This window comes from Monodon monoceros, unplaced genomic scaffold (genome assembly GCF_005190385.1).
Source record: "Monodon monoceros isolate NGI ecotype Baffin Bay Population unplaced genomic scaffold, NGI_Narwhal_1 Super_Scaffold_12, whole genome shotgun sequence".
Classification (NCBI taxonomy): domain Eukaryota; kingdom Metazoa; phylum Chordata; class Mammalia; order Artiodactyla; family Monodontidae; genus Monodon; species Monodon monoceros.
The window spans coordinates 156,567,815-156,584,053 of record NW_021703768.1 but is presented as its reverse complement, the minus strand read 5'-3'; the positions used below and the strand labels follow the sequence as shown (position 1 = coordinate 156,584,053).

General features: G+C 61.6%; 2 protein-coding genes across 6 annotated transcripts in view; one reads left to right on the top strand and one right to left on the bottom strand.

Moving 5' to 3' along the window:
- The first annotated feature begins 1,194 nt into the window (after positions 1-1,194).
- CUNH19orf25 (chromosome unknown C19orf25 homolog) lies at positions 1,195-9,238 on the top strand. 3 transcript variants are annotated; one of them, XM_029218493.1, is made up of 4 exons: positions 1,195-1,234; positions 1,438-1,569; positions 5,636-5,805; positions 8,501-8,792. In XM_029218493.1, the coding sequence occupies exons 2-4, from the start codon at positions 1,440-1,442 to the stop codon at positions 8,561-8,563; spliced, it is 363 nt and encodes a 120-aa protein (XP_029074326.1). In that variant the 5' UTR covers positions 1,195-1,234; positions 1,438-1,439; the 3' UTR covers positions 8,564-8,792. The 3 variants fall into 3 exon arrangements, with proteins under 3 accessions (XP_029074326.1, XP_029074325.1, XP_029074327.1); XM_029218492.1 differs by lacking the exon at positions 5,636-5,805 and having other exon boundaries at positions 8,501-9,238; XM_029218494.1 differs by lacking the exon at positions 8,501-8,792 and having other exon boundaries at positions 1,209-1,569; positions 5,636-7,327.
- Positions 9,239-9,635: 397 nt separating this feature from the next.
- The window catches only part of APC2 (APC regulator of WNT signaling pathway 2), a 19,307-nt gene continuing 12,703 nt past the window's right edge, over positions 9,636-16,239 (bottom strand). For all 3 annotated transcript variants that reach the window (XM_029218419.1, XM_029218420.1, XM_029218421.1), the window contains one exon: positions 9,636-14,570. In XM_029218419.1, coding sequence (XP_029074252.1) covers positions 9,668-14,570 — 4,903 coding nt within the window. In that variant the 3' untranslated portion in view covers positions 9,636-9,667. The remainder of the gene's footprint in view (positions 14,571-16,239) is intronic.

The window sequence follows — 16,239 nt, the reverse complement described above, 5'->3', positions numbered from 1 at the left end:
TGCCCAAAACATGCCATCTTGGGGCAGCCACTTTGGGAAATAGTTCCACAGACAATTAAACATAGAGTTACTGTAGGCCTCAGCGATTCTGCTGCCAGGTACGTGCCCAAGAAAACTAAAGACACATTCACACAAAAACCTGTGCAAGGATGTTCACAGCAGCCAAAATGTGGAAACAGCCTAAACATCCATTAACGGGTGAATGAATAGATACAGTGTGGTCCCTCCACACATGGGAGCATCACTCAGCCATGAAAAGGAGTGAAGCACTGACACTCCTCACGACATGGATGGACCTGGAGAACACGATGCTCAGTGAGAGAAGCCAGGCATAAAAGGACACACGGTGTGTGATTCCACTGATGGGAAACGTCCAGAACAGGTCTCTCTATATATTCCCAAGCCATTGACTTGTACACTTTAAACAGGTGGACTTTATGGTATGTAAATTGCTTTTTTTTTTGGCCGCGCCTTGCGTCTTCTGGGATGTGGGAACTTAGTTCCCCCACCAGGGATTGAATCCAAGCCCTCGGCAGTGAGAGCGCAGAGTCCTAACCACTGGACCGCCAGGGAATTCCCTGTAAGTTACTTTTTATAAAGTTGTTTAGAAATGCAAAACCCCCCCTGGGCTCTGAGCCTGTCTTCCCTTGCTACCCAAGAGGGGAGGGGCCAAGATCACCGTCCAGCGCTACGCTCGCACCCCGGTGGGGAGGGGGTTTTAGAGACAGGAGAGGTGAGCCTGACGGGGATCTGGGAGGCCGGACCAGACGCGCGTGCTACGCCCCTGGCCACCTTGCTGGGGCTGGCGCAGCTGGCATTCACGGAGCGCTCGCTGTCCGCCCGCCACCTGGCGTGGGCTGCACAGTAACTTTGTTCCCACGACAGCCACGTTGGGGGCCGTGTCCCCCTTTTGCAGAAAACCGGGCTTCGGATGCCTTGTTAGGCAGCGAGAAGAGCCGGGATTGGACCCTACGCCCACCCCTTGGGCTTCCAGGCCCGGCGCGGGGAGGATGATATCGCGTCCTTATTAGTTCTGGTCCAGTCAACTTCGCTGCTCAGATGGTACCCGGACCCTAGCGGGCCCGGCCCCTTTAAGAGGGGCGTGGCTTCGCGGCAGGCGGGAGCCGGAGGAGGCCGGAAGTGCGCGTCACGGGCCTGTAGGGTGGGTCCGCGCGCCAACCGGAAGCGGAAGTGGCCACTGGGCCGCGGTTGCGGTCTGAAGGCTTTCCGCCGGGTGAGGCGGCGGTCTCACTGGGGCCTTCAGCGGGAAGCTGGGACCTGGGTGGAGACGGAGGCTGAACCCCCTGGCCCTGTGCTGTTCGGCCCTGGGAGGAGCGGGGCAGGACGGGCTTCCCCGGGAGCGGGGTTCCGGAGCGCGTGTAGGTTTTGCTGGGCGGCAGGAACGGCCTGGTCCATGCTCCCTTCTCCCACCTGCAGGGATGGGCTCCAAGGCCAAGAAGCGCGTGGTGCTGCCCACCCGCCCGGCGCCCCCCACGGTGGAGCAGATCCTGGAAGACGTGCGGGGGGCACCCGCCGAGGACCTAGTCTTCACCGCCGTGGCCCGGGAAGGTAGGGGGAGCCCAGGTCGGGCGGGGGAGAGGCGGCCCAGAGACCCCAGCAGGAAGGGGCGGGGGAAGCGCCTGGCTGCCTTTAAGACATACTGGCAGAGTTAAGTAGTCAGGACGGAGACTGTCTGGCCCTGCAGTGCCAAAAATACGTAGGTCTGGCCTTTTGCAGAAAACGTGTGCCCGCCGCTTGTTCAGAAGGTTGGAAGCACATGAGTGTCATACAGTTGTACGGTGAATTTTGTGTTCCACTCTGTGAGGTTCGTTTATTCATTCAACAAACCTTCATTGAGAACCTGTTGTGGGTCAGGTTCTGGTCTAAGCACTGAGGTGGATAGATGATCAAAAGAGATGGAAGTGCCTGGGACTTCCCTGGCGGTCGAATAGTGAAGACTCGGCGCTTCCACTGCAGGCGCCACGGGTTCGCTACCGGGTCGGGGAACTCAGATCCCCGCTGCTGCGCGGAGTGGCTAAGGGGGGGGGGGGAACCCTGCCTGCCCTCGGGCCATTCTAGTGGGTAGAAACATTCAATATGTAGGGCTTGTGGGACGATAGAAAGTGAGAAACGCTTTGGGGCTTTGTTTTTTGTTGTTGTTTGTTTGTTTTTGGTGTGTCTTTTTTTAAAGTTGAAGTATAGTTGATTTACAGTGTTTTGTTAACTCCTGATGTACAGCAAAGTGACTCAGTTATACGTACATACACATTCTTCTTCATATTCTTTCCCATTATGGTTTATCACGGGTTATTGAATATGGTTTCCTGTGCTCTAGTGTGGGACCTTGTTGTTTATACGGTTTGTATATAATAGTTTACACCTGCTAATCCCAAACTCCCAATTCGTCCCTTCCCCGCCCCCCCTCCCCTTTGGCAAGCACAGTTCTGCTCTCTATATCTGTGAGTCTGTTTCTGTTTCGTAGATAAGCTCATTTGGGTTGTTTTTTTTCTTTTCTTTTTCTTTTGGCCGCGCTGTTCGGCATGTGGGATCTTAGTTCCCCGACCAGGGATCGAACCCATGCCCCCTGCAGTGGAAGTGTGGAGTCTTAACCACGGGGCCACCAGGGAAGTCCAATTTGGGTCTTTTTTTTTTTTTTTTGCGGTACGCGGGCCTCTCACTGCTGTGGCCTCTCCTGTTGCGGGGCACAGGCTCCGGATGCACAGGCTCAGCGGCCATGGCTCACGGGCCCAGCCGCTCCGCGGCATGTGGGATCTTCCCAGACCGGGGCACGAACCCGTGTCCCCTGCATCAGCAGGCGGACTCTCAACCACTGCACCACCAGGGAAGCCCCTTATTTTATTTTTAAAATTTTTAAAATATTTATTGATTAACAAATATTTATTGAGTATATATGGTGTACTGCTATAAAGTGAATGGTGTTTTGTTTTTTTAAAATTTATTTTATTTTTGGCTGCACTGGGTCTCCGTTGCTGCATGCGGGCCTCTCTCTAGTTGCAGCAAGTGGGGACCACTCCTCGCTGCGGTGCACGGGCTTCTCGCTGAGGTGGCTTCTCTTGTTGCAGAGCATGAGCTCTAGAGCACGGGCTCAATAGTTGTGGTGCACGGGCCCAGCCGCTCCACAGGGTGTGTGGGATCTTCCTGGACCAGGGCCCAAACCCGTGTCCCCTGCATTGACAGGCCGATTCTTAACCACTGTGCCACCAAGGAAGCCCTGGGTCATATTTTAGATTCCACATATAAGTGATATATGGTTTCTGTCCTCCTTTTTCTGACTTACTTCACTTAGTATGATAATCTCTAGGTCCATCCATGTTGCTGCAAATGGCATTATTTCATCCTTTTTATGGCTGAGTAGTATTCCATTTGTGTGTGTGTGTATACACACACACACACACACACACACCATATCTTCTTTATCCATTTATCTGTTGATGGGCATTTAGGTTGTTTCCATGTCTGGCTATTGTAAATAGTTCTGCTCTGAACATTGGGGTGCATGTGTCGTTTTGAATTAGAGTTTTGTCTAGCTATATGCCCAGGAGTGGGATTGCTGGATCATATGGTAGCTCTATTTTTAGTTTATTGAGGCGCCTCCATAGTGTTTTCCACAGTGGCTACACCAACTTACATTCCCACCAACAGTGTAGGAGGATTCCCTCTTCTCCACACCCTCTCCAGCATTTATTGTTTGTAGACTTTTTTTTTTCTTGGCTGCGTTGGGTCTTCATTGCTCTGCACGGGCTTTCTCTAGTTGTGGCGGGCGGGGGCTACTCTTCGTTGCAGTGCGTGGGCTTCTCATTGCGATGGCACGGGCTCTAGGCACACGGGCTTCAGTAGTTGTGCCTTGCAGGCTCAGTACTTGTGGCACACAGGCTTAGTTGCTCCGCAGCATATGGGATCTTCCCGGACCAGGGCTCGAACCCGTGTCCCCTGCATTGGCAGGCGGATTCTTAACGACTGCGCCACCAGGGAAGCCCCGTTTGTAGACTTTTTAATGATGGCCATTCTGACTGGTGTGAGTTGATACCTCATTGTGGTTTTGATTTGCAGTTCTCTAATAATTAGCGATGTTGAGCATCTTTTCATGTGCCTGTTGGCCATCTGTATGTCTTCTTTGAAGACATGTCTGTTTAGGTCTTCTGCCCATTTTTCGATTGGGCTGTTTTGTTTTTTTTGATTGAGTTATATGAGCTGTTTGTGTATTTTGGAGAGTAAGCCCTTGTCAGTCGCATCATTTGCAAATATTTTCTCCCATTCCATAGGTTGACTTTTCGCTTTGATGGTTTCCTTTGCTGTACAAAAGCTTGTGAGTTTGATGAAGTCCCATCTGTTTATTATTTATTATTTTATTTCCATTATTCATTTATTTATATATTTTTGTCTGCGTTCGGTCTTTGTTGTGCCACATGGGATCTTCATTGAGGCACGTGGGCTTCTCTCTAGTGTGGCGCACGGGCTCCAGGGTGTGTGGGCTCTGTAGTTTGCGGCACACGGGCTCTAGTTGAGGCGCGCAAGCTCAGTAGTTTGCGGCATGTGGGATCTTAGTTCCCCCACCAGGAATCAAACCCTCATTCCCTGCGTTGGAAGGCAGATTCTTTACCACTGGACCACCAGGGAAGTCCCAGTTTTGCTTTTATTTCTGTTGCCTTGGGAGACTGACCTAAGGAAATATTGGTACCATTTATGTCAGAGACTGTTTTGCCTGTGCTTTTTTCTCGAAGTTGTATGGTGTCATATCTTAAATTTAAGTCTTTGAGCCATGTTGAGTTCATTTTTGTGTATAGTGTGAGGGAGTGTTCTAACTTCACTGATTTACACGTGGCTGTGGGACAGTTTTTTTTTTCTTAATAGTAAAAAAAAAAAAAAAATTCCGTTCTTTGTTCCATGTAGCCACATTTCAAGGGCTCAGGAGCCCCTGGTGGCTCAGCTGGAGGGCGTTTCCATCACTTGGAGCATCGTGTTGGACGGGGCAGCCCGAGGAACAGGAGCTGTATTTATCCCTGGCTCGCGGCTGGGTCTTCAGAGGCCACTTGAGCCCCAACTTAAGGATCCTGGGCCCAGTTACCCCATGATCAGTGCCGGGGCCACTCGAGGGCGAGGGGCTTCCCCTGCCGGCCTGTGTTCACATCTAGGACCATACCTGGCCTCCGTGTGCACTGTCTGGCCTTTCCCACCTTGTTACTAAAGCAGATAAAGTGATTTTTAGTTAAATGCCAGCGTTTCTGGGCCTGTTTGTAGACAAGGGAACCAGGCAGAGCGGAGAGGACCTTGACGTATCTCCAGGTGGCCCTGAAACCTGTGCTTTTCCTGCCCTGGTCCCCCCACCCCTCCGCCACGCCCTTTAGGAAGCGTGGTCGTTGGGAAATGTGCGTCCATGCCCTCCTGGCCTCCTCTCACCTCCCTGATTGCCGAGAGCACAGGTGAGGCCGGCCGGCTCATGGTCAGGGTCAAGGCCCTTTCCAGGAGCTGGAGCCCACCCCCAGGCGGGGCCGAGGGACAGTGGAGTCTGGCCTTTACTGTGACCTGTGCCCTTCGGTCCACTGCTTTCTTTGGGGGGTAAACTGAGTCCCCTGTGTGGCCAGCGGGCAGTGATGCTGCCGTGTCCTGTCCCCAGACCCCCCAGCCCCCTCGGGGAGGGCCGAGGACACTGAGGCCCAGCGGGAGCAGCTCTACCAGCAGAGCCGGGTCTACGTGGCCACGAACCAGCGGCTGTGGCGCGCGGGCGCCCAGCTGAAGCAGCAGCGTGAGGAGCTGTGGCGGGCACGCGAGGAGCTGGAGCAGGAGGTCAGCCACGTGGGCCAGGTGGCTCTGCCGGGCACCGCGGCTGCCACCTTCCTGGGCTGACCCGGCTCCCCGGGGCCTCGGGGCCTCCGCTTGACACCTGGCCTGGCGCACCTCACCTGACACCTGGCCCCTTGGTCCCGGAGCCAGGGTCCAGGCTCTCTGTTCCACGGCCTAGGCACGCCTGGCACCCAGAGACCCCAGGGGACACAGCCCGCCCAGGGGGTGGGGCTGCCTCAGCCAGGCACAGGCCCCTCCCCGAGGGTGGGGTCCGGGTTGTGCGCATGCCCCTCGCCCTCAGGAGCCCCGACTGGACTTACTGCGGGGCCCAGCCCTCGAGGGCCCTCCGTCCATCCTCCCTTCCTTCCTCTGGCGACCCTGCTTCACTGCCCCCCGCATCAGACTGAACTGGTGGGACCTACCACTCTGGTTCTGCCGTCTCCGTGTTAACTGGGGGGCCCCAGGGGTCCCAGAAGAGGGTGGGGAGTTCAGTGTCCTCCCTGACGCATAGTGGCTAAGGTTATGTGAGGAGCTGTGGCCCCCCCAGGGCCCAGATCTGAGATGGGGCCTCGTGGTGGGTGCCACCCCTCAGGGCCCCCGGCACCCCGACCCAGGGCCTGGGCGCTCCCCCAGGGCACTTGTCTGTCTGTCAGCTGTGGGGTTCTGTCACATGGGGGCGCCATGAGAGGACGTGGTGGTCAGTCCACTGCCCCGGGCCATCACCCAGCTGCCCTCCTGTCCGTACACCTTCGTCTGTGGACAGGTGGGTGGTGGGGCAGGAGAGGATCTTGAAAAGGGCATCACCCTAAAAAACCCATCCCATGAAGACCAGAGAAGCAGTAGGCTGGCTGGAGGTGGCCCCAGGGCCAGGCCCGTCGTGGATGAGCCCGAGTCCCTCTGATGAAATCCCTGTGTGTAGCTGCCTGAACATTGCCCCCATAGACCACTCCTTTGCAGGGTCCCCAGAAGCTCGGGGCAGTGCTGGGACCCAGCACGCAGGGCCCTGACAAGGGAGACCCTGCGCATCCCAGGAAGAAAGAGTGTCTGCTTCACCCTCAGGGACCCCAAAACTGGAGACTTGACTTTGGAGGCCCAGGAGACAAGCCCAGTGCGGGCTTGTCTCTAGTGGCAGCAGTGGACGCCAGGCTGCCTCCTCCAGGGTGCGCTGGCTAACAGCGGGCCCCTGGGGTGGGCTGCTTCCCCCCTCCCTGCCTGGCCTGGCCTCCGGGTGGGGCCGCCTGTCTTTGGGGCACTGTCCACCCTCCAGATCCCCCCCCCGGCATCAGGCAGAGACACTGCACTGACTCTTGCCGGGTGCCTCCCCCTGCGCCTGTTCTGAGCGCTCTCCCTGCACCCCCGGGTCACGCTGGGGCTCAGCCCTCGAGCGTCCCCTCGCGTCCTCGCGGTTGTGGCGAGCGAGGCTCTGCAGGCGGCACGTGGACCCCCACCCTGGCTTGTCCCCCCGGAGACGGGCGCAGGCATTGTGGAGCGCAACTCAACAGCTGTTTATTAAAGGTGCATGTGAGACGCCTGGTTCCGCGGCCTCCTTCCACCAGACGATGGCTTTACAGTTGGGGGGACAGGATGGGACGGGGCTGTACGTATTTACACATGTCCGGTGGCACTGCAGACCCAGGAGGGAGATGCAGGGTGGAGGGGGAGCCTAGACAGCTGGGCTCGGGCGGCAGCCGGCAGGGTGGCAGGGGTCAGGTGATGCACCGAATCCAGCACCCAGCTCGTGGTGTCCGTCTGCTCCTGGGCCGAGGTCCGGGAGTGGGTGTCCTGTGTCCCCTCAGCGGGTGGCCGGGCGGCATCCTGAGGGCTTCAGACTTTGGTCCTCCAGCTCCTGCCTCAGACGACTGTCCAGCAACCGCCAGTGCCTTCCTCCAGGAAGCGCATCTTCTCAGGGCCCTGGGCCCCCATTGGCCTGCTGGGCTGGGTGATGAGGCATGGCTGGCCCCGCTGCAGGGGTTGGAAAAGGCAGAGGTGGCCCTGACAGGATGGCCCCAGCCTGGGGAGAGAACGCCTGGTCCAGACGGAGGGCAGCGGGGGCGGCCGGGGAGGGTCCTCTGCCCCCAGTCACGGTGGCTGCGCTGCTCGCCAAGAGGTAGCTCTGGGAGTTCGCCCCACGGCCCACGTGGGGAGACAGGCACACAGCGGCCAGAGCGCCGCCCGGGTCTCCCAGTGCGGGGGGCTCCCACCCCGGCCCTCACGGCTGGGCGAGCTGGGGTGGGTCCCCCTTTTCCAGGGGAGGCTGGCCCATGGTGGTGGTGGGCAGCATCCTTCAGCCCCCATATCTGAGAAGGCGCTCGGAAGACCCCCGCAGTCCCGCCCTTCTGGCTACTGACGGGGACTGGGGGCGGCCGGTATCTGAGACGCATCTGATCGTGATCAGCCTGGGGGCCGGGTCCCTGGCACCCTGCTCAGCCCCCGGCCTCCTTTGCTGCTGCCGGCTGGCCCTCCACAGGAGGGGCACGTGGTGCAGCCCTTCTCGCGTGCTGCATTCAGGCCCTCAGGCAGAGTCCTGGCGCCTGTCCTGCAGGACGGTGTGTCGGGTGTGAGGGAGAGGTTGCAGTCTGTGTGTCTCAGCAGCGGCACGGTGTCCAAGGGAGGGGAGGGACAGTCGGTGGTGCCCGGGGTGGAGATGGGGCCCCTCCAGCACCTCCTCTTGACTCAGCCCTGCTCCCCCTCCTCCCAGAGAAGGGACGGATGCCGGCACAGGGTCCCCGGCCCCAGGAGCAGCTCTGCAGGGCGACTGTGACTTTAGATCCGCGGGGCGACCGAGAGCAGCCCCGCCCGGGCGACCGAGAGCAGCCCCGCCCAGAGCTGGGTTCTGCAGGGAGGCGGTGGGCGGCTCTTCGTGCAGGTATGCCGGGGCTCCCCCCTCTGCCTCCTCTGGGACCAGCTCCCTCCAGCACCTGTGGGCTCCAGGGCCCCCGCTCCGAGTCCCACAGCTGTGCTGGGCCTCAGGGAGGAGGCCGTGCCCGCACGGAGCCCACAGATCCAGGGCTTCCCGCGTCGCAAAGGAGGTTGAGATCGAAAAGGGAAAGGCCGGGGGCCGGTCGGGCGCCTCCCAGGACGTCCTCAGAGTGCAGTCCAGGCCCGGCGGGGGAGGCGGTCAGCCGGGCCCCGGCCTCCCCTCGGTGCCCCGCCCGCCTCGGCCAGAGCCCTCGCTGCACGCCTGCCTCTCCATGTTCCTTACGAGGATTGCGGGGGTGCTGTGTCCAGACCACCCCCGGCCAGTCCCGGGGTGCTCCAGGCTCCCTACACTCGCCGTCTCGGGTGGGGCTGCCTTTCTGTGGGGCTCAACCACGCCCCTCCCCCGTGCCCCCCGCTGAGGCTGAACAGGCAGGCCAACCGGCTAAGCCCTCGTGAGCAAATTACTCAGCCTTGTCCGTAATTACAGGCTTCCTGCTCTGCCACGGTTGCCTGCCAATGCCCCCAGCTGGCAGGCTCCGGTCCCCCACGTCGGCGGGCGGGCACTGTCACCTCCCTGCGGCTCCCCGGAGGGGAGGGGAGGGGGTGTGGTGCTGATGCTGGGCCCGGTGGGGTCAGGAGCCCAGGAGGGCACTACTGAGGACAGCCCCTGCCAGGAGGGTGGTCTCCGCGTGGAGGCCAGGCTGGGACGGCGCCCTCGTAGGCGCCCCCTGGCGGGGACGCAAGGTCCACCCTGCAGCTCACTTTCCTTGCAGAGCCCCCTGGGCACGGAAGCAAGCGCCTACGCAGTGAGGGTGGGGCCCGTACGGGCAGGGCTTAGGCTCAGAGGGCGGGGGCCCGGGTGGGCAGGCGGGTGCTGGGACCACCCTTGGGGCAGCCAGACGGCCCTGGGCCGGGAGAGGACGTTCTGGAAGGCCAGCCCTGGCCCCTATCCCAGGAGGCCGGTAGGGGCGGGGGCGGGGGCTTTCTCCACGGCAGAGTCAGTGGTGGCTACCACCATGGGGCTGGGCACGTAGTTGAAGGGGGGGACGCGGGCGGAGCGGCTGGGGGAACCGTGTCGGCTGGCGGGGACGAAGGGGCCGGGGGCGGGCGCCTTGGCGGGACCCGGCCCGTCCACGTCGCTGCCGAGGAGGGGGGAGGGGGCGCCGCCGGTCGTGGCCTGTGGGGTCACCCAGCTCTCCAGGCTCGGGGACGTGCTCGAGTTGGTCTTGGTAGCCGCGAAGTCCTCGGTCTGGACCACGGCGTCGCTGGTCTTGCGCTGCGGAGGGCCTGTGGGGCCGTCCTCCGGTGAGGAGCCCAGCAGGGGCAGGGCGCGGGGGGGCAGCGTGCTCCGCAGGATGTGCGGAACGTCCTCGTCCCGGATGCGACGCCACGTGGTGCCCGGCGCGGCCTCCCCGGTGCTGCTGCGGGGCGCGTTGTCTGCCACAGGCACGGGGGCGTCGGGCCCGCGGGCCACACTGATGTGAGGCAGGGAGGCGTAGCGCTTGACCGTATCGGGCCGGGCGGCTGGCGTGCGGACGGGCAGGCGAGACGGGCTCTCAGAGCTGGTGCGCCGGGGCGGCCGCTCGCCCAGGCCGGGCCGGGCCGTGGGGGGCCGCCGGGGGGCGGGAGCCTGCCGGGGGGCCGCCCGCAGCTCATCACAGCGCGAGGAGCATAGGAAGACGGCGGGTAGCGCGGGCCGGCCGCGGCGGGGCAGGCCTGCCTGGGCAGCCGGGGTGGCGGCCTCGGCGGCGGACAGTTCGGTGCGTCTGCGGCGCAGCAGGCCCGGCGACTCCTTGATGAAGGTCAGCTGCCTCCGGAAACCGGAGCGGTCGGAGGCCTCGCTGCCGCTGGAGCGGGCGGAGGCCACGCTGCCGCTGGAGCGGGCGGAGGCCACACGCACGAGCCCTGGGCGGCCCCCTCGGGCCCTTGGACCTGGTTCCGGTGCTGCCTTGGCCAGGGGTGGCGGCCCCCGCCTGGTGGGTCTCTGCATGAAGGGGATCCGCACAGGCGACTTCTGTGTCTTGTGCTGCTTGGCCAGCAGGGCCCGGGCGGGAGTCTTGGTTGCGGGGGAGGCCCCGGGGCCGGGCAGGGTTCCTGCGGCCTGGGTGGCCGGGGGTGACCGCCTCGGCAGAGGCTGTGAGGCCGGGGAGGTCTGGGAGGAGCTTGACGAGGGGGTCTTGGCAAGGCGGGCAGGTGGCGTGGCACTCCTCTGAGGGGGGCTCAGCGCCGCCAGCTCCGAGATCTTGCCGGGTCGGTGCAGGCTTCGAGACCGCTGCTGCCCGGGGCCAGGGATTTTGGCGGGGGCTGCTGGCTGCACTGGATTTGGGACTCCCGTCTTTCTTGGCACATTGCGGGGCCCAGGGGCACCTTTGGGCTGGGCCCGGGTGGCTGGGCTGGGCATGTAGATCACCGTCCGTCCCCGGAGCACGGCTGGCACCCCGGACGCGGCCTTCTGAGTGCCACGTGGCTTCTCCAGGCCGCTGCTGCGCTGGGCCAGAGCCCTGTCCCGTTTCTCTGGCCGCATGGCACTGCCCGCCTGACCCTCTGCCCTTGGCCTTCGACCCTTCCTGTGCAGGGGAAGCTGCAGGGTGGAGCCCACCGACCGCCCTGAGGCAAAGGACAGAACGGAGTCGGACTCAGAGGCGGCCTCGTGGGTGGCTGCCGCAGCTGCCTGGTGTAGCCACGTGACGATGGAGTTGGCCCCCTCCTGGATGGCGCGCCACTCGACGCTGTCCAGGTCTGAGGCATGGTCCGAGCCCGCTGCCTCCTCACTGTGCTCCTGGGGCCCCTCTGCTGGCCTCTTCTCCTGCTGCACCGCTCTGGACTGGCGGCACCCTGGGCCAGACACCCGGGGCCGGCGCCTGGGCACGGCTGAGCCAGTGCAGCGCCGGAGCAGCTCTGCCTCGGCCCGCGGGCGGGGGGCGCTGTCCCGCCTGCCCCCGGGGCCTGGGTCCTTGGTGACCCCTGGCTCGCGGGCTCGGGGCCGGCTGGCCGCGTGCTCAAAGGGCTCAGGCTCGCTCAGGGAGCTGGCAGAGGAGCTCAAGGAGTAGCATGGTGGCGTCTCATCAGCGATGAGGCTGGGCTGAGCCCGGGCGGGCGGCGCGACCTTGGGCGCAGCAGCCTTGGGCGGCGCGACCTTGGGCACGGCCTGCACCTCCTTCCTGCCACCAGCCGGGTACTCCCTCTTCACCGCGCGGGGGATCGCAGATGCCCGCCGCGGGGGTGCCACCGCCGCTGCCGTGGACGGCTCTTCGTCTGAGTCGTTGCCGTAGAAGCAGTACACGGCCTCCTCGGTGGGCGTCGTGAGGCACAGAGACTGCAGGGCCCCGTCCCCACGTGCCTGGCCCGGGCGGGAGCTGTCCCTGTCCCTGCAGGCGCTAGGGGGCCGGCAGAGGGGCAGCTCCAGCCCTGCGCGGCTCCTGCCAGCCCCCCGGGGCTGCTCTGTGCTCCGGCCCGTGCCCCCCGCCCTGTGCCGGTGCCCAGCGGGCTGCCTGGTGGGGGCGGCACGGCCCGCAGCCTTCTGCCCCTGCGCAGGCCCGCCATCCCCGGGGGGTCCCTGCAGTGTCTCCTCGCTGAGGGAGGTGGCGCTGGAGAAGGTGACCGGCGTGCCCTCGGCCGAGTCGGTGCAGGACTCATCCTCCCGTGCCAGGGCGGGCACCAGCATGTAGACGGGCACGGGCAGGGTGCGGTGGCCAGGCACCAGCGCCGAGGCCACCTTGCGGAGCCGGGCGGGCACGGCCCCACCCAGGCACTCGCGCAGCAGCTCCAGGTCCCGGTCGGTGGATGTTGGCCCTTCGAGGCGGCCGCTGGCCTCGTCCCGCCGGCGGTGCCCGGGGCCCACGCCTCCCGCACTGCTGCGCTCAGGGCAGGCCGGGGGCAGCAGCCGCAGCTCCACGTCCTTCTGCACATAGAGCTCATGCAGGGCCAGCGCGCTCAGGCTGGAAGCACACGAGAAGTTCTCGTCGGGCTTCTCCACGGTGAAGCGCACGCTGCCCGCGTCCAGCTCAGACGGCAGCCGGCAGCGCTCCCGGCAGTCGGCGATGTCCAGGAAGCGCTTCACGTAGCTCTCCCACTGCAGGCTAAACTGGGTGACCTCACGCTCACCCGGCGGCACGGGGGCCGGCGGGGGCGTCTTGCTGCGGCTCGGTGGCATGGTCTGCCCGGGGCTGTCGGGCAGCTCGCTGGGGCTGACTGTGCCGCTGCCCAGCCCGCTGCACGGATCGCTGGCGACGGAGCTGGCGATGGATGGGCTCTCGAAGCTGCCCAGCGAGCTGACTGAGCTGCAGCGGCTCAGCACCAGCGGCGTCTCCTGTACGCAGTTCTCAGATGAGCTGGACGGCGTGGCGTCCTCCACCCCCAGGCCCCGGCCCCGCTGAGGCACCGGGATGGCCATGGGCAGGGAGGCGGTGCCCGGCCCCTGCCAGGCCCCGTCCAGCCCGGCCTCGCTGGGGCCAGCCTCCTCCAGCCCCTCCAGGGACGAGTCGCTGTCGTCCAGGTCCCCGGCCTCACTGGGCCCTGGGCGGCCGGCCGAGGACAGTGAGGACAGGGAGCTGCAGCGGGATAGGGAGAGGGGCGCCTTCTCCACCGCCAGCTTCTCGGGCACCTTGCTCAGGTCCTCTGCGGGCAGCCAGGCCTGTTTCCGGGCCCTGGGGGCCAGGGACCCTGCACCCGCTCTGGCGGTGCCCTCAAGCAGTGGCACATGCTGGTAGGTGGGTGACAGCTTGATGGTGCACACGCGGGCATCTGTGGCCGCGGTGTCCCGGGCCTTGGGCTCAACCTGGCCGCTGGGCAGGTTGAGGTCAAGCCGGCTGGGCCGCGCCTGGCCACACAGGGGTCCCTCGCAATGCTCGGCCAGCGCGGCCAGAGAGCAGGGCTGCGAGTGCTCGCGGGGACAGTGCCCGTCGCTGGTGCTGCCGCTGTTAAGACTGTCGTTGGAGAGGCTGGCATGGGCCGCCTTGAGCCGCAGCAGCGGGTGAGCCCGGCTGCCGGCCTCTCGCCGCCCCGCCTCGGGCCCCCGGCAAGGGGAGCAGGAGTGCGCGCGGCCCTCCCGTGGGGCCTCCTGCCCGGGATCCCCAGAGCTGAGGCTGAAGCTGTCGTCAGACGAGGTGTGCAGGGCCGAGATGTCCTCCACCAGCCGGTCGATGCGCGCCACTGCCAGTGCCAGCTTGGCCTTGGCCCTGGCTGCCACAGCTGCCTCCCCGCCGGCCTCCTTCTCGGACTCCAGGCCGCCCCGGCGGGCAGGCGGGGCGCGGGCCAGCGCCTGGCCCTGCAGGAAGGGGCTGCCCAGGAAGAGGGGCAGCACGGCGGGGCTGGCGGGCTCGGCAGTGGCGGCAGCGGCTGTGGCCAGGGAGGGTGCGTCGTCATCATCGAAGCAGCCCGAGTCGGAAGCGTAGTCCTGGGCTAGGCCGTCCAGGTGGCGCAGGGGCGGCAGCGGCTTCTTGGAGGCGGCCTCGGCCTCGGGCAGGCCCTGCTTCTCCAGGTGGTCGAGTGCCTGAGCCAGGTGCCGCGCGTCCAGCGCAGCCTCCAGCGCCCGCTGCTTGCGCACGTACAGGCTGGGCGCACAGGCGCTGGGGGAGACGGCGGTGGCCGCCGCCTGGTACTTGGCGGGCCGGTGGGCCAGCAGGTTGCGCAGGGCGGCGGCGCTGCCCATGGCGATCATCTTGTGCTTGGAGTGCACCAGGTTGCGCAGCATGCCCACAGCACCCAGGTCCCACAGCAGCTCCTGGTCACCGGCGCTGCGGGCCGACAGGTTCCAGAGCGTGCCACATGCGTTGCTCACGATGGTCAGGCTGTGCGACGTCAGGTGCTGCAGCAGCGTCTGCAGGCAGTTGTGGTCCCGCAGCACCTGCCTGCGGGGGCCGGAGGGGTGAGGAGGGGCGGGAGGGGTGCGTCAGACCCCCGCCCAGCCCGGACCCCAGCCCACCGGACACCCGCCCGCCGGCAGGACCGTGGCCACGTGGGGCAAGTCAAAACGGAAGGTGCCCAGGTAACATTGCATTTCAAAGGAAGGGATACATTTTTATTAAAGCACATCCCAAACATTGAATGCGCTGTACTTGTGTGAAAGCTTTCATTTATTAATCTCAACAAACTATTTATGAAACAATACTAATGTGTTAACATTACTTATTATTTACTTTTTCTTTTTTTTTTTTTTTTCTGCTACGCGGCCTTCTCATTGCTGTGGCCTCTCCCGTTGCGGAGCATAGGCTCTGGACACGCAGGCTCAGCAGCCATGGCTCACGGCCGGACCAGGGCACAAACCTGTGTCCCCTGCATTGGCAGGCAGACTCTCAACCAGTGCGACACCTGGGAAGCGCCTATTACTTATTATTTAAAATGAAATTTCATTAAAACCATCTCATTTTATTTCTTTAATTTTTATTTTACATTGGAGTTCAGCTGATTTACAGTGTTGTGTTACTTTCAGGTGTACAGCTAAGTGATTCAGTTATACATGTACATATATCCGTTCTTTTTCAGATTTTTTTCCCATTTAGGTTATTACAGACTTGATTGGAGTTCCCTGTGCTACACAGTAGGTCCTGTTGATTTCCTATTTTATGTATAGTAGTGTATAGTATAACTCGTTTTAGGGCACCTAAATCTTGTGATATTTGGGATATACTGAAGACAGACTTCTGTTTGCTTTTAAAAATACTAAGCATTGTTTCTTAATTATTGTCATTACTAGTAAATAAATGTTTTAATTTACATGGTAAGATCTTTAGCACAGGTATCTCCCATGCAACATTCGGGAATATACTAAAGATGGTGTTTTTAAAAGAAAACAAAAATCTCAGTATTTGTTAATTATTAGCATAATTAGTAAATTAATGTTTTATTTAATTGATAAACTCTTTAGCACAAGCACATCCCATGCAGTATTTAGGATATGCTTTTTCAAAGTTATATGTGTTTTCATATACCTGAAGCATTATTTATTAGTAGTATTAACAAATAATTTTATTTATTTTCATAAAGAACACATTTTTACTATTATTTAGAAAATAATGGGGTTTTTTGTTTTTTTGTTTTGCAGTACGCGGGCCTCTCACTGTTGTGGCCTCTCCTGTTGCGGAGCACAGGCTCCAGACACACAGGTTCAGCGGCCATGGCTCACGGGTCCAGCCGCTCCGTGGCATGTGGGATCTTCCCGGACCGCGGCACGAACCCGTGTCCCCTGCATCGGCAGGCGGACTCTCAACCAGTGCGCCACCAGGGAAGCCCCTATTACTTATTATTTAAAATGAAATTTCATTAAAACCATCTCATTTTATTTCCTTAATTTTTATTTTACATTGGAGTACAGCTGATTTACAGTGTTGTGTTACTTTCAGGTGTACAGCTGAGTGATTCAGTTATACATGTACATATATCCGTTCTTTTTCAGATTCTTTTCCCATTTAGGATATTACAGACTTGATTGGACTTCCCTGTGCTACACAGTAGGTCCTGTTGATTTCCTATTTTATGAATAGTAGTGTATAGTATAACTCATTTTAGGGCATCTAAATC

What these genes read in the sequence shown, in the direction of transcription:
- CUNH19orf25 (XM_029218492.1), top strand. Translation starts at nt 1,440, where the DNA reads ATGGGCTCCAAGGCCAAGAAGCGCGTGGTGCTGCCCACCCGCCCGGCG. An exon ending in CACCGCCGTGGCCCGGGAAG is followed by an intron (nt 1,570 to 8,500) that starts GTAGGGGGAGCC and finishes CCCTCCTCCCAG; the next exon opens with AGAAGGGACGGATGCCGGCA.